Source organism: Populus alba, chromosome 7 (assembly GCF_005239225.2).
Source record: "Populus alba chromosome 7, ASM523922v2, whole genome shotgun sequence".
Classification (NCBI taxonomy): Eukaryota; Viridiplantae; Streptophyta; class Magnoliopsida; order Malpighiales; family Salicaceae; genus Populus; species Populus alba.
Window position 1 is genome coordinate 10,331,615 of NC_133290.1, and position 16,934 is coordinate 10,348,548.

General features: G+C 31.6%; 2 protein-coding genes, 1 non-coding gene and 1 pseudogene across 4 annotated transcripts; 1 reads left to right on the forward strand and 3 right to left on the reverse strand.

The window, feature by feature from the left end:
- Nucleotides 1-743: 743 nt before the first annotated feature.
- On the forward strand, nucleotides 744-2,401 carry LOC118049622 (protein-S-isoprenylcysteine O-methyltransferase A). 2 transcript variants are annotated; one of them, XM_035059663.2, is made up of 3 exons: nucleotides 744-925; nucleotides 1,275-1,368; nucleotides 1,477-2,401. In XM_035059663.2, the coding sequence occupies exons 2-3, from the start codon at nucleotides 1,281-1,283 to the stop codon at nucleotides 2,061-2,063; spliced, it is 675 nt and encodes a 224-aa protein (XP_034915554.1). In that variant the 5' UTR covers nucleotides 744-925; nucleotides 1,275-1,280; the 3' UTR covers nucleotides 2,064-2,401. The 2 variants fall into 2 exon arrangements, with proteins under 2 accessions (XP_034915554.1, XP_034915555.1); XM_035059664.2 differs by lacking the exon at nucleotides 1,275-1,368 and having other exon boundaries at nucleotides 746-925; nucleotides 1,369-2,401.
- A 103-nt stretch (nucleotides 2,402-2,504) lies between these two features.
- Nucleotides 2,505-3,905, reverse strand: LOC118049621 (peroxidase 55-like; annotated as a pseudogene).
- A 15-nt stretch (nucleotides 3,906-3,920) lies between these two features.
- Nucleotides 3,921-3,993, reverse strand: TRNAK-CUU (transfer RNA lysine (anticodon CUU)). Its single transcript has one exon. It is a non-coding gene; the product is annotated as a tRNA-Lys (tRNA).
- A 373-nt stretch (nucleotides 3,994-4,366) lies between these two features.
- LOC118049623 (peroxidase 65) lies at nucleotides 4,367-5,812 on the reverse strand. Its single transcript, XM_035059665.2, has 3 exons — nucleotides 5,486-5,812; nucleotides 5,213-5,407; nucleotides 4,367-5,098 (listed from the first exon to the last, which is right to left on the reverse strand). The coding sequence occupies exons 1-3, from the start codon at nucleotides 5,705-5,707 to the stop codon at nucleotides 4,520-4,522; spliced, it is 996 nt and encodes a 331-aa protein (XP_034915556.1). The 5' UTR covers nucleotides 5,708-5,812; the 3' UTR covers nucleotides 4,367-4,519.
- Between the last annotated feature and the right edge of the window lie 11,122 nt (nucleotides 5,813-16,934).

The following is a 16,934-nucleotide window of genomic DNA, read 5'->3' on the forward strand; positions in this document are numbered from 1 at the left end:
GTCAGATATATTAATGTCTTCAATTGTACTCATAAAAGTTAATCAAAGTAAATATACCAGCAAATCAAATATACCAACGACTCTAACTCCACTTATGGAAGATAATCAAAGTTATCATTTTTTCCACATATTACCATCTTCCATTAGCTGTTAATATGTATAACATCTTTTTATAATTTCCATTAAACAAGATGTTGATTTATATGAAAATAAATGTTTTATGGAAATTATGATGAAGGTCATGAATGATGATGCATGATAAGTTTATTTACTATATGATGTAGTTATTAATTGTAATCTAAAGTTGTATAAACTTGATTACAAGTTCTACACGGACAAGCAATAATTATAGTTAATATTTATGGTTTAGGTAATGGAGTTGTGAATATATTTATGTTAAACCTTTTTATAGTGAAATACTTATTATTTATATTTTGTTGTGTAATCAAAGTTTATAGTTAAACATGTAAATTAATTATTAGTCTCTTGGATGAGGATTTGTTTTTGTATTATAACATATTTTTTTAAAATACTTTTTAAATTAATTTTTATGTAAAAAAAATATCAAATTAATATTTTTTATTTTTAAATAATTTTAATATAACAATGTTAAAAAATATATTTTAATATAATTTCAATTAAAAATCACACAACATTATTTAATTTGCGTGGGTATATATGTTTTCCACGCGTAATTATAATTGCAATCACCGAATTTAAAGAATACTCACTTTTCAGTATTAGAGGACGCTCTCTTCCGCAAAACTTTACTTACTTTTCCGTAAAACTCTTAAAAGTGGTTTTGCATTTTCCAAAGCGTTGAATAACAATTTAAACAGTTCTTTCAAAAATCAATATCTCTCACCCATTTCTCCCATCTCTCCCTCGAAATCCGATCAACAGAATTCAATATCAATTTCGAGAGGTAAAAATTTTCTCCCTAACCCCTTAGAGTTAAAGATTCTAACTTTGATGTTACTTTTTGCTTATTAGGACTCTAACTAAGATTTAAATATTTTTCCTGATAACCCTTTTAGCAAGTGTGATTTCAAGCTTTTTTTACTGCTGGGGTTTCTTTTTTCTTTTTTTATCAATTATGTTGTGCATATAGTAAAAGGAATCAACTTTTCCATCATTGTAATGTAAGTATTGTTATTTACTACACACCTTAATGTGTAATCGTGTTTCTGAGAGTTTGATTGTACTGTGTTGGTGATGACCGTGAAATCTCGATCGTTTAGACACAAATTCAGCAACCCTTTATTTTTTTTCAGAGAAAGATGTCATTTTTGAAGCAAATTTTGGGTGATATGAAGAATGAAGTTTCAGGATTAATAATGTATAGCTGCTGCTGTCCTTCTTTTTCAGGTTTGAAGTTATATTTACAGTCATTGGGTTTAGCACATTAGTGTGAAGAAAAATTTGAATGTTACAAGGGACTGAAATTGGCTCACTTTGATTTGACAAAAATGACAGAAATTTTTGGATATACGGCTTGCAGACAGTTATCCCAGATGTTTTTGGCTGTGCTCTTTTTTCATAGTTCTGAATATGTTTTAGTTGCTGCTATTCATGGGAGATCAAGTGTTAATCTTAGTTCACTCTTGATCAGCAAAGCTTATGTGTTTGCAATGATGTTCGCGTTGCTTGAGTATGTTGTTGAGATTGCTTTATTTCCTGGGTTGAAGGAATATTGGTGGGTAAGCAATTTAGGTCTTGTGATGGTTATAATTGGGGAGATTACTCGGAAGCTAGCCATTGTAACAGCTGGACAAGCGTTCACACATCTGATTAAGGTTAATCATGAGGAGCAACATAATTTGATAACTCATGGAGTGTATAGGTTTGTACGTCATCCATCATACACTGGTTTCTTAATCTGGTCAGTTGGAACTCAGATAATGTTATGCAATCCTATATCGACAATTGGGTTCGCTATTGTTGTCTGGCGCTTCTTTTCTCAACGGATACCATATGAAGAGTTTTTCTTGAGGCAGTTTTTTGGGTCGGAGTATGTGGAATATGCTTTGAAAACTCCTTCTGGAGTTCCATTTGTGAAGTGAAGATCTTATGGAGTCTACACACAGAGTTGAACTCATTTGTTACCCTCATCTTGTTTCATGGAGAAAGATTCAGAAAAGTTCCAGTGATGCTTTGTTGAAGAAATTTGGAATTTATTTGAAGCTGAAACTGATCAACCCCAGTGAGCTTACATTTGCCAATACTACATTTGGTAGTAAAGATGACGCTGATTTCTTGAAGTGGAACCATTTAAATTTGCGAAATTCGTTGGATTGGAATGGTTTTTCTTTGTTGAACATCTTTTTGATCCTCACCAAGACTGCAAGTCTGTAATTTTGCATATGCCTTATTTAATGATGTATTTTTATTCATGTGCACATTTGAAAATCTCCATTTACTGTATTTTATGTTATAGGATTCGATTACAATGTTAAAGAAGCAACCTATACATGGTATGCTAGTTGGAAATGGAATAATTAATCTTATCTATTAAATGATCCACAACCTTGCGTGATCTCTCCCTCGTTCCCTGTCTTGACCCTTATAGTACCCAACTTGATCATGGCTGTGATGAAGTGACTGTAAAACACATCTCGATCTTTGTCCATTAAATTCACATAAACCTGAGTTCTTGGGTCCAAAGACCTTCTGAAGATGATTCCGGTAATAAGCATTGTCTAAGGTCAATGCTGTCGGATCATTCTGTGCATCGTTTTTTAGCATAGTTTTGGTCCATGGTTGTGTCCATGTCAAATTACTTGTAGCCATGGATTCTGTACATGAACTCCTTGCATTGAGAGGCACTGATGGAGTGGGCCCCTGATAAGTCACCATTTCGAAGCTAGATAATCCTTTGGATTTGAAGGGTTAGATTACTTCAGAGAGTGACATTTGCCTGAGGAATGTTTCCGGCCACTCTTGAAGCCTCAGAGACAAGGTCTTCTTCCCATTTGCACTCTAACCCTTGGGCCTCCTAGCTGATGGTGTATGCATTTCAAGTGAGGATTGTAGACAAACAGAGAATGAAAGAATCTGTGGAGGTGGTAATTGTCTTGGCTCTTTACCATTGAACCTGTATCTCTTGGGACAATTGCCACGACATCTGCGCAAGAAACCACTCTTGGACAATGTGATTCAACAGCTGTCGTGGCTCTAAAGAAGAGATCAAAACCATTTCCAGACAATGACAGGTTTATTTCTGCATCCCTTTCTAGTTTTACAGTGTTGCTTGATGCTACAAATGCATCACAACCCTCCATGAAAACCCGAACATATAGTGTTAGACGCGGTCTTGAAATTTATCAAAGATTGAACTCGAAAGTTGGAAAGAAGCTGAATAGAGTACAATTCCATGAATATAAGAGCAGGAAATTAAAGGGGTCCGGCCCAACAAAGCAGTCAAGGGAGAAGATTCGTAGAGCGCCAGCAGCAGAAACAGGATCTCTGAAAACTTGTCAGCAACAGCATTAAAGATTACCTGCTCAACATTCGGGCAGGTTTCAGTGCAAAAGCAATATCTTAGACCATGAACTGAATCGAAAAATAGGAGGTTTAAAGCCAGAAGAACACGAAACTAGGCCTTGGCCATAGAGACTAGAAGTGTTAGAAGATAATGTTACTCTTCAACTCAGATGTTTACATAATAGCAGAAAGTTGGACAGTGATGAACTGGTTTACTAGTAAGAACTCAAAAGTTGCCTCTATTTTCCCCATTACCAACCATCAAAAGGTGGTTCATGTGATAAACCAGTTCTATTACTCGTGGTATAATGTTAGATTCGAAAATAACGAGAGATTTTGATAAAGAAAGTCTTGATAAATATAACAGTCTATAGTGATATATATAATTTGTATAAAAGAAAAATGCCGCATTAGAATAACAAAAAAACCAATACAAACGCCCACCGTGGGGCTCGAACCCACGACCACAAGGTTAAGAGCCTTGCGCTCTACCAACTGAGCTAGACGGGCTTGTTGACGGTGTTTACGGTTATTTTATATAACAACATAGCTAACGCTGAGGCCAGCTACCGCTTATTCCGGCGCCCGTCCAACGAAAAAGATGGAGACTGGCAAAATGCACGCCGAATATGACAAGTTTGTGCCGTCAATCTTCTTGGTTAGATGAAGAGACGGTTTGTTTTTGTTCTTAAAAAAAAAAAAAATTATTTTATATTTCCTTCATATTAAATTTTTTGTATTTTCTGATTATTTTGATATACTAATATTAAAAAAATAAAAATATTATTTTAATATATTTTTAAATAATAAATATTTTAAAAAACAATCATTAATATATTCTTAAACTCCCTCGTGATAATGTCAAATCAATTTTTAAACAACACATGAAGACTGCAAGTAATTTGTTTGTAAGCATTCAAATAATGTTTGCCCGATGAAACATTGTCTAATGTAACGGGGATTGGAATTTGCATTAAACAACTCTCACCGTACAAAGAAGATATCACAAAATGAAGAACAGCAGAGCGTCTTTTAATTAATTATTGAAGGAGTCACAACGTCTTCTAATCTCACCATCACTCCCCGTCTTGACTCTAACTTGGCCTAGCTTTATCATGGACTCAACAAAGAAATTGAAAAAAAGTTGTTGATCAGCAGCCATCATATCCACATAACCTCGAGTTAAGGGGTCCAAGAGCAGCATCTGGTCACTTGCTAGCAACCCAAGACCCTTTTTAAGGTTGTGGTAATAAGCATTGTCAAAAATAAATGGTGTAGTTACATCATTAAGGGCAACCACAGTAGGATCAAGATGTTTCTTAGGGCACGGACTCCGAAGGGTTCGTGCATATTCCTGGTTCATTGTCGGGTCTATGTCAAATGTGCTGTTGTAGCCATAGATTCTTGGCATGAATTCCTTGCAATGTGAGAAACCTATGGTGTGTCCGCCTGATAAGGCCACCATGTCCATGGTGGATAGACCTTTGGATTTGAAAAGTGAGATTAGTTGAGGGATTGTTTGGTTCACCTGAGGAAGGTTGCCGTCCACCCTTGAGGCCTTGGAGATTAGCCCATCTCTTCTCCCCTTCTTCACTTCCCACCTTGGCCCACCCACCTGAAAAGAACATGCACTGTAAGTTGTAAACTATTACTCTTCTTTCAGATTTCAATACTTGTGATCTAACAAATGTTGAATTAAAAATGTTTCAAGGCAAGTTTGAGACAACACCAAGTTAACCAAGTCTCTAGTGGCAATGGCCATAACATCAGCACAAGAGACAAAGCCAGGGCATTGCAGCTCTAGAGCTCTCTTGGCTCGGAAGAAGACATCATAGCCATCTCCTGGCAAAGAAAGATTTATTTCTGCATCCCTCTCTGCCTTGTTGCTCTCCCTTGATGCTATTAAGACTGACGCATCACATCCCTTCAAAAGATGGAGAAAAAGAGAGAACTTTCAGTGAAATGGCCATGATGGTTTTTATGTACATTGCACTCTCTGTACCTCAACAAAGCAGTCATGGAAGAAGATGCGAAGAGCACCAGCAGCGGCGACAGGAGCTTCCAAAAGCTTTTGAGAAACCACATTGTGGATGATTTTCTCTACATTGGGACAAGTCTTATCGTAGAAATCGTAGCTAAGGCCTTGTGCATTTGGTCCTCTAGCCACGCAAAGAACCAAAACCAAGAAGAAAATTTGGGTAAGACGCAATTGAACTCTATCCATGAACAAGTGATGAATACTGTGACGGAAATCAATTATGCTTCTCAATTATTTATGGCTGTTTTTGGCAGCAGATGCCACAGTAAAATCCAGACAGAGAAGGCTAGTTGAGACAACAAGAAAAGCCAAGATACCCCATTTTGAAGTCATAATATATGATTTCCAAGTCCATGTAATGTACTTTTTAAATGGTACTGCTGACAGCCAATTATAAACTATAATTTGATCACTGTAATAAAGAGAGATCAATGAGTTGGTTGGCTTTACTTTCCATGGTTCCTACTACCATCAGCTTCAATTTCTTCGTTTCAACAAGTCAAGGAATACGTGTACAAACTTCTGAGTCCTCAATCTAATATTCTGGCATTTCTTAGGGGGAATCTTAGCATGATGCTAGCTACCATTCACTTTATTGCAAGATTGCAAGTAAGAATTGTGAGAAATAGAATACCAATGTTAATTTGTCTTAAATAGATTGCTGATAACATATGGTTCATTAATCCTGTCTAAAAAGGCTTCATAATTAGGGTTTGCTTTGTCTTCACGTGAAGGTTTCTTTGGGATGTGGACAAGGCTTGATCACATGTGAGCTAGCAATACGACAATTTCTGGATTTTGCACGCACCTATTGATGATGTAGCTGGCGTTTCCAGATGCAGATGATCACGGGAGAATATCAGAAAAATTTCAGAAACTGATAGCTTCTTATGTACAAGAATATGCCTTGCTTTGCTCACATGCCTCTGGTTGAGGTCATTAGCAGGCGCCCAGTACCTCTTTATTGTTCAAGTTAAGCCCTCCAAGATGTGTAAGAAAATTTCAATATGTCGAGCAGAAAATTAATAAGATATATATCTTATATCATGATTGATTAAATATTAAATTAATTGTCTGGAAATGCTTGTGCTGCCGGGAATTAAACTTCAAATTAGTTAGTGTGTGTAAATGGAAAACACCAGATTTTTTATAACCATTTTTTGGCTGGACTAAAATTCCTTTATATCCTAACTTTTGCTCCTCAATTCATCATAGATGTGCTTGGCCCCTACTAATCTAATATGCTCCAAGTCTTATTTGTCACTTAGCTTAAAATCTACATGACATATGATATAAGGGTGAACATAAGGATATCTTTCCAATATTTTTTAACTTGGCTTATATTAACACCACCTAAAAGATGATAAAATTTTTATAAAATTTAAAATATATAAATAAGTGAAAATACTCATACTTAAATGAAGAATACAACATATGAATCATAACGGTCATATTTTATAATTAAATACTTCCTTTCATGTATTACAATACATTTCATTCTAAGAATAGTTCAACTTTATATATTCCAATAGATATAAAAATAATTCACAAAACATCATTTTAATCTCTAAGAATAACATGTACGTAAAAAAATTTCTAGACAATCAATTAAAAGAAAATGAAGTCAAACATCAAATGGGTTAACTATACTCATATTATCCACATGATCTTTATATTGTTTTGCTAGCAATGCTTTAGTCATGGGATCCTCATTCATTAGCTCAATGCTACTATGCTTAATGAAAATTTCGTGTTCTTTCACTTTATCTCTCACAATAAATTACTTTATGTCGATATGTTTATTTCAGCTTCCACTTTTATTAATCTAAGAGTATAAAACTGCAGTCAGATTATCACAATATATCTTTAGTGGTCTTGATATGGAATCGACAACTTTAAGACTAGAAATATAATTTCTTAACCAAATCACTTGTATCGTTGCTTCATAACATGCAATGAATTATGCTTCCATGGTAGATGAAGCAACAATAATTTACTTAGTACTTCTCCAAAATACAGCTCCTCCAACAACAAGAAAAATGTTTCATAAAGTAGAACTTTTCTTGTGTATACACAATCAACAAAATACAAGTCTAAATAACCAATCACTTTAAGGTGATGAGTATGTTAGTGAGTTAACTAGTAATCCTTGGATCCTTGCAGGTATCTAATAACTTTCTTAGTAGCTTTTTAATTGGCTATTCCTAGATTATTTTGGAACCTTTTTCACATTCATACTATAAATACTAAGTCAAGTCTTGTACAAACTTGTGCATACATCAAGCCAACAACTATAAATACAAAGGGAATATTACTCACTTGCTTATTTTTCAATGCATTTTATAGGCATTAATTTTGATTGAATTTGTTCCCTTTCACAATAGATTAGAGCCAAGTCATATAAAGATTCTTTATATATAACCTAACTTTTGCACCTCCTTCCATTATAAATGCGCTCAACCATCTACTAGAGTTCAATAGACTCTAAACCTTAATTATAATCTACATAACATATACACCACAATAATGATATTTTTATAACAAGAAAAAACTATTTCAAAACCAAGTTCTTTTTTATAACACAAAAGAATAGCGATGCAATGACATCAACATCAATAATTTAGGGTGACATTTGTTTTGATTAATGACATTGGCTGAAAAGGGTCATCAGTTTTTTCCACAAAAAAGTTCTATTGATCATCTGCCCACAAAAACTATAATAAATCAATTAATTCTAGAACACAAATCTTGAAATAATGGAGTCATATCCATGTTCTTGAACACAGGCCAATAATATTGTTCCAGCCAAAAAAGTTGAAAGAAGGAAAAGTTATAACATTATTGCTAAAAGCATCGCCTAATTGGATTTCATCTGTTTCTGCTTGGAGCTTTGTTTCCACGCTACTTCCACCCTGCTAATCTCCACAAAGATTAGACAATATCAATGTTATAATTACATCAAACTATCCAAGTCCACATGGATAATTAGAGCGAGCAGGGAGATCATAGATTTCTTGTTTGTCCAATTTCATGCATTCCTAACCTCCCCTTGTATGACATGAAATCATATTATTAATCCTTCAGGGCGTAAGTCCTGTGTATATAACTATATATGTTCCATCGGGTAGCCGCCTCGCCTCCCCAGCATCTTCCACCAGCTGCTCCGATCAAAAGGAGCGAAGGTAGCCTGAATTGAAAGGAAATAACTTGGAGAAATTAAGCTTTTTTTCATTCAAGTTTATCTGCAATGTCCTTTAACGGGATGGTTATTCATGCAGTAAGAAAAAGATTTTGAAAGCTCATATCTGAGTTCCAATGTCAGCTTTTTTTTAGAGAAATAGCAACAATATCAGAGGTGAAAGCAGCAAGTGCCAGAGGGCCATCTGGTGTAATCCATTACAAGAAACCTTTAATCAGAACGTAACGTTGTAAGGTCAGAGACAGTGGACCTGAGATTTAGCTTTCGCCAGTCTCCATAATAGCTATAAGATAGAAAAGCCCATGACCCATTATTGTTCCTTCTGGCTTCCTTGTTGGAAAGCTTTTGCAAACAAAAGAGACTGCTCAATTTTATTTTATTTTTTTGCTTAAAAGTCTTTATCGAATGCTAAAAGGGCACTTTCTCTGATCCTCTCTATCGAGTTAAGACCTTTTTAATAATTGAAGTTGGTTTGGTCTACCATACTCATCTTCTCTTTTAATATCCACGTTACTGCCATGGGAGCTACAAACACATGGGGCATTATGGTGCACCAGCCTTTTCTAATCTTTCTTCTTCTTTTTATTTTATTGACGTTGGTATTTATACTAATTTCCGTCGATTTCGACTAATTTCACAAATCATAAAATTAATTATTATATAAACTTTTTAGTAATTTGAGGGAACTCGAATCATAATCATTAAAAAATAAATTTAAAATTTGATTAGTTAAGCAACCATGTTAATCCTTTTTCTTTTTGATTCGTGATATTGCTCTTCCTAGCTCTTGCACTGCTCTTGGGTACAAGTTTGCCTGTAATGTGACAGTGGTCCAATTAGTCTTCAAAACTGGTTAGTGGAATTGTTAACATCGAGCTATGATGCTTCAATCACAAACCCAGATATAGCAGCAATCAAACTCAATCCCTTTTTGTCATCATAATCATTTGGAAATGGTCTGATTGATATTTAATTTCTCATTATACATGTGAAAGACGTTGTTATTGATGCAAGAAAAATCCCATCTTTTGATGCTAATTATCTAGATATGGACACCACTAATGTCGATATATATTCCTTAAATTACTAGTTTTCAACAGCAGCTTGCATGTAATTAATGATTGATTAAGCAAACAATTTGAACTTGTGAATGTTTTCTTGAGATTATGCTCATAAAAACACGCCTCAATGATGTTGATTGCCCCCACTGTTCATCCTCATGCTATGAATGATTTGTCTCATTACTTCCAAATCTCAATGCTAAAGAAAAGATAATCTATTCTGGATCAAAAACTTAGTTTAATTAGGACGGCCATGTCAACAAGTACAAAATCACGATGAGGTTACTCTGAAATCGGTGGCCTGTCGCACTTTTTGGTTGGTGAGGGCATGTTATGTGATATCATATTGAGGCCCTTTTCATTGCTTAAATTAATCATACAAATAAAACCTATCCAATCATTCCAAGTGCGATAAACTCTTCTAAATTAAATTGTTTTTTTTTTAATTCAATTTTAAAAATTCCAAAAACTCTTGAACATGCTATTGAATTTAAATAAAAACAATAATTTTAAGAGATATAACTTAATTAATCAAGTTATAAGTTTGCTTTGTAGAAGTTATTGATTCGAATCTTATAAATTTTAGAACTACTGGAAACTTATATAGTTATTAATTTCATGGCCCATGAAATTAGTCGAGGTACGCGCAAGCTGATCTAGACATCCATATTAATTAAAAAAAAAAAAAAAGCGCAATTCCAATCACTTAAAATGATATTAATATAACATATAAGGATGAGATTGCATTGAAATAAAGTTTGATAATCAAAATAAAATATAAAAAACAATATCGCTCTTTGAACAGTGTCATCAACTTGAATATTGGCCTTCTGTCGCTTCAGTTATTCCTCGAGCTGAATGATCACTGACTGAAGTTCCTTCTTTTCATGTTAGGTCCCTTTCTAGGTTACCTACACCAAATGATAGCTAACCCTAGACTTGTGTTTTCCCATGGAGGGTCCACTGCGTCTGAACGAAGAAGCTAGGAGTTTGCTAATGGACAAAGGAAGAAGAGAGTTCCTATAGGAATGATTCATCAAAAAAGAAAAAAATTGTTTCTTTTCGTTCTATAAGTTTTGGTCACTTTCATGCATATACGTGGCCATTACTAGAAAGAACTCTCTTCTTCCATTGTCTTGTAGCAAACTCCTCGCAGTGGCTATAAATCCCATTGTATTTTATATTTTAGGGATTGTAAATATTTAATTGTATTCAATTTATCATTTTAAAGTTATTCATGACTTTTATATATGCAAAAAAATATAACCTTTCGCTAAAATATTATAAAGAAGAAGGAAATACTTCTTTTTGAAAGAAAAAAAAAAATCTCAGCTCGTACGTGAACATGCACTCTTACACATGCAAATCCTTCACAATTGTTGCATGAACACTCTTGTCTAACATGAATGGGGCTTTCGTGACTTCAATATGTGCAAATCTTTTGTTTTTAAAATTCCAAACAACTACTATCAGAGAAAATTGGTAAATATAAATAAAATATCAATAAAAAAATTTCATCTATAGATTATAGTGAATTTTACCAATATAATAATCTCTTGTTATATGGAATTCCAGTGAAAAAAATAAAAAACAAAAAAAAATTAAAAAATATAATGACGTGTTATTCATACAGACGGAATTACCAATGAAATTAACTCATCACGGTGAATTTTGCCTGTAATGTTGTCGATAATATTTAATTTATGATCTAGTTAGCGATTCATCTCTCCTCCTTCCCCAATTATTCTTCTTCTTCCTCCAACTTCACAACAAACACCCCCCAAAAAAAAAATTCATCATAAATCACCAATAATAGGTTTTTTGATAAAGTATTTTTGTTTGTGAGTCTATCGATAAAAGTAGTGCCAACGAACTCAGTCTCTAACTACCGACAAAATATTCCTTTACTTAATTAAAAAATTATGGCAGTGAATATTTCAATGAAGTATTTTTGTTAATTATGTTCTTAATTTATTTATATTTCATTTATAGTGATGGGTTGGTTTTAAGTTATAAGATGAGAGTAGCTCTTATGATTTTATTTTCTTAGATGCATATTTACTTGTTTTAAATATTTTGAATAATCATTGAAATGATTACTCAATTTTATCTCCGTGCATAGTATGCAATTGAAAAATTTAATTGTTAATGATGAATTTCATTTAAATAAATAAGAATTTTATTTTTAGGTTTTCTCTTCTTTTGTTTGTTTTATTCTAAAACGAGATAAGGATGGAATTGAATAGGATTATGTTTTGGTGGCAATATTGCTAGTTTGACTACAAAATCAATTATCGTTGTCTCTCTCTTTATAATGATGCTTACAAGTGAACGAGAAATAGAGTCAACTCAAGATGAATAAAAACTCTGAACAATATTATATATTAGACATTCTAAAATATTTTAAAAATATTCCTTTCGTTATTTTTTATGTATATATGACAAGTAGGGCTTTGAAAATTTTCATTTTGTATTTGGAGTTTTTTGTTAAGTGGAGATAATCTTCATTTCATAAAGCATAATCGACAAATATACCTTACTTATTTTTTAGAGCTTTTTATTAAATAGGGCTTTGTGCCATTGTTCAAATGGCTATTAACTTAAGTCTTATGATTTAAAAAAGGAGAGGAAAAAAAAAAGGAAGGAAAATTTGACAGAAAATATATTTTTTTTATTACGAGTTTTTGTTTTAAATTTAATGAGCTTTTTATACATTTCAAGTGTATATATACGCTAACCTTTAGAGAATTTAAATAAATGAAATTCTTACAAACAAGTAATAAATTTTATTTTGATGTTTTCATATTATTTTGATAAGTTGATGTTAAAAGTAATTTTTTAAAAATAAAAAATATTATTTTAATATATTTTTAAAGTGAAAAACACTTTAAAAAAAATTATTATCACACTTCCAAACTAGCTCTTAACTTCGGCCTTATGGAACTTTAACCTCGGCCTTATGGAACTTAATAGTGACTTAAAAAAAGGCATAATAACATGATACTAAAACCAACAATATGCATTTACTTTCATTTTTTTAAAATAAAAAAAAAAAGTAAGAGAAAAAACAAAGGGTTGAGATGGGCCTGCCTGAGGCTGATGATCAGATTAAAAAGACAATCAGAATAATCCAGTATCAGTGCATTACACCTTATGAAGTCAACATTTGCCAGCTTTTTTTTTTTTTTTTTAAAAAAAAAGGGAGTCCACGTGTCATAAGCTCCTTCTCTCAATTTCACATTTTGCCGCCTATAACCGTTCGATTTCGATCCAACGACAGCACATTAGTATTTGACTCCCTCCAATATTTGCTGACTTTTGTACTCTTTTTTTTCATGTCAACTGACATAATCACCCTCATATCTTCTTTTGTGTCATCATCCTATTTTATTTTTATTTTTTTATGGGGCCATCTACCGTGCTCTATTCCTTTCTTGTGGAGCTATCATCTGTGTGTGTTAGTTCTATGATTCCAGAAATTGTGGATAATCATGGACAATATGATTACCTATAGCGATGTGATCATAGAAGATGCTAAATCTAATCAATATTTCAAATATTATGCGATGTGATTATGATATAACAAGCTCTATTTTTATTGTTATATCAATCAATTTTACCCATCTTTGTCCAAGGTAAACAACACTTAATGGAAATTTATTTATTGGACTTGTGATATGAAAAAATTGAGGATCATATTTCATATAATTTCTGTATTTCTATCTAGTATACTTGTGTTTATTTGGCGTTGCATTTAAACAATTATTTTATTTTATTTAATTGTTTTCACTTTAAATTTTTTTAAAATGATTTTTTATTGTTTTGATGTACCAAAGTAAAAAATATTATTTTGATATATTTATAAGTAAAAAATACTTTAAAATACAATATCCACAATACTTCCTGACATTCGTTCAAATCGACTTGCAATCATCTCAAGTGGATCTAACTCCAAAACACTAGGTCTCGTCCAGGTTTGCCTGAGTCATGGGTTAACCAGGTTTTGGCGGGTTGTTGTCCTGCCCGGTTTTTTATTAAATTCAGACTAGTCTAGCCACTGGATTGATCAAGTCAATTTATTGAACCAGGCCGAATTTAATATCCATGGTATTCAAAATGATGGTGATTAGGAGACACATCTAAGGCATTTACCTTTCTATTTAAAGCATAATTAAATTTCCACCAACTAGGGTCTTTTTTGTGAATTTCTATTGTGTCATGAAAACGATAAATTTTAAGGTGACAACCTACTATCTTAATGCTTTTAATTCTTTTTCCATTTAGCCTGTGGGTGTTGGGATGTAGCAAATAACAATTACCAAAATATTTAAATTCAAGTGGGTTAGGACTATCCTAACTAGGAAACTTAATTCATCAATAGGTGGTAGCAATTGACTTCTGCCAACCAAGTGGGAGGATCGATATTCCTGCCAAAGGTTGCAGCATTAATCCTTTCCTTCTACACAAAATTACAAAAAGATAACCTAATATGGATTAAAAATAATATTTATGGTTCTAAATTTACTTTTTAAAGATTACCAATTTGAGTTTCACAAATCTTAAGGTCATTGGAGATTTATATGATCGTTAACTTCAAGACCCGTGGAATTAGTCGAACTGCATGCAAGCTGATCTAGACACCCATGTTAATAATAATAATAATAATAATAAAAAGAAATAGAGAGAAATTAGATATGCTGCCCACGCACGGTCCATAGGGTGAATAATTTTTTATTTTTAAAAAATAATAGGTTAAAAATATTCAAATCTCAAGTTATTAGTTAAATTGACAATTTAAATATTTATGAAAAAAACAACAATAAAAAAAATTGATAAAAAAACAACGAAGAAAGAAAGAATCATGTTTGAGTCTATTCAAATTATCAAACAACCCAACATTAATCTAACTAAAATAAAACCAAGAAAAAAAGAGAGTCAAACTTAAAATAATAATAAAAAAAAACAAAATAAGAATGGAGCTAAAATCTAACAGGAAAAACCAGTAAGGATGAAATCTTAAAAACAATTATCGCAAACAAAAAATTGCAATTAAAAAAATTAAGGCCAAACTTGAAAGATTTAAAAAATCATAGGGGGTGAAATTAAAAATAATTTGTAATATGACATAGATTATTTATAGATTAAAAAATAACAGGGATGAAATATAAAAAAATTACTGAGGGCTAATCAAATATAATCAAATTGATAAAAAAATAAGAAAATAAAAGTTAAAAAAGAGAATTAGACTAAAAAAATAACAAAAGAAAAGTAAAAAAAAAAAGGGATAAAAAATAAAACAATATCAATTTAGAAAAGGGAAAAATACAAGGCAAACCTCTCAAACCTAGTCTAATCTCTAAAAGCCACATCCTATGAAATGTTTTTACCCTAATTCAATCAAAAAGCATATTTCTCAACCAATTTAATTTTAAAGCATGAGATCAGTAGAAAAATATTAATAAAAAACCTTGTAAAAGCATCAACAAAAAATAAAGAAAATTTGATAGAAAAAACCGAAGGATGATGCAATTTAATGAAAAAAAATAAAAAATAATCCCAACTAAAATAAATATCAATTATAATAATAATGACCAATTTTTAAAAATTAAAAAAAATCATATGGGTTGAAATTGAAAACATTTGTAAAAACAAAGCAAACCCGGACAAACATCCCAAACATGATCAAATTTTTAAAAAGCTCATAATTCGAGAAAGAAAAGAAGGAAAAGAAAAGCAATTTTGGGCCAAATCACGTTAAACAATACACACACCATCTCAGGAAGAAAGAGGATACCAAGACAAATCAAATACTACGATAGAATCATGGTTACAACCACTGGAGCCAGTTGCATGTGTCGCCAAAAGGCAGCAAAGCAGCTGGCGTGTTGAAGTGTGTGAGGCAAATATCAACAACTTTTTTGTTTCTTTTTATTTTTACAAAACCCAAAAATTCCCTTAGAATTAAATAATAATAATAAACAAACTATAATGGAATTACAACCAAGCTTCTAAAATCAAAACTAAAATATTCAAATGGTAAGAGTGATATAGTAATTATATTGTTCAATCAAATATGAAAATACAAAAACACCTTTGTGCAGAAGGAATTTGATTATTTTATTCAAGAGTTATATTAGTAATTTTATTGTGTATTAAAAAACACAATTACCAAAATAATCCCGCATAATCCTTAAAATATCTTTATATCATGATGAAAAGATCACCTTACCCCAAAGCAAGGGCAAAAAAATAAAATGATCAAGGGGTAAAATAGTAATCATACTACTGTAATGAATAGTAAATCCGTGTCTTAGGTCATAATAATATCGCTAGATGGATTAGTTTTTTTTTTTGTTTTTTTATAATAAAATAAAATATATTTTTTTTCATTTTCTTTTAGTCTATGGTGACCTAGTTTTTGTAAATTGTTATTTTACTTGAAAATAAAATAATTAAACAAAATTATTGAGAACCACGGTGCTAAAAAAATAAGACTAATGATAGCTATTTCTACGAGAAATTTACAAAAAATTAATTTGTAGCATTCCCAAACTTGTATCCAATTTAATAAGACCACTACTCGAATTATTAGCTCGATCAAGTACATACACTCATGAAACAAATGTGGTTGGTAGGGGCAATTGCCAATTTCTTTATATGCCCAAATATCATCTTTTATGTAATAATTTTAAGTAAAAACTATGAGAAATATATATCAATCAAACTTGAAAGACTTGACTTGATCGTATAAGAGTTTGGAGTTAAAAATTCTTATAAATTTTTAATACAAATATAAATAATTTATTTTTAAATGTCATAAAAAAATTTAGTTTTGATACACAAACTAATTTTAAAAAACCCTTGGACTTTAAAACAAAGGAATACAAATACAAATGATTGTGATATGCTTCTCCGAGCTTAAAAAAAATAAAAAACAAAAAGAAAATGCTAATTTATAATAAATGAAAAAGTGGATGGTAAAACGGTAATTGACAAAAACCCACATGAGTAGTTAAAAATCAAACATGGTATTGAGTTTTCTTAAGAAAAATAGATTTTTTTTTAAATTTTAAATTATTTTAGATGTTTTTATATTATTTTAATATGTTATTATAAAAAAATATTATTTTATTATAAAATATTAATTAATTAT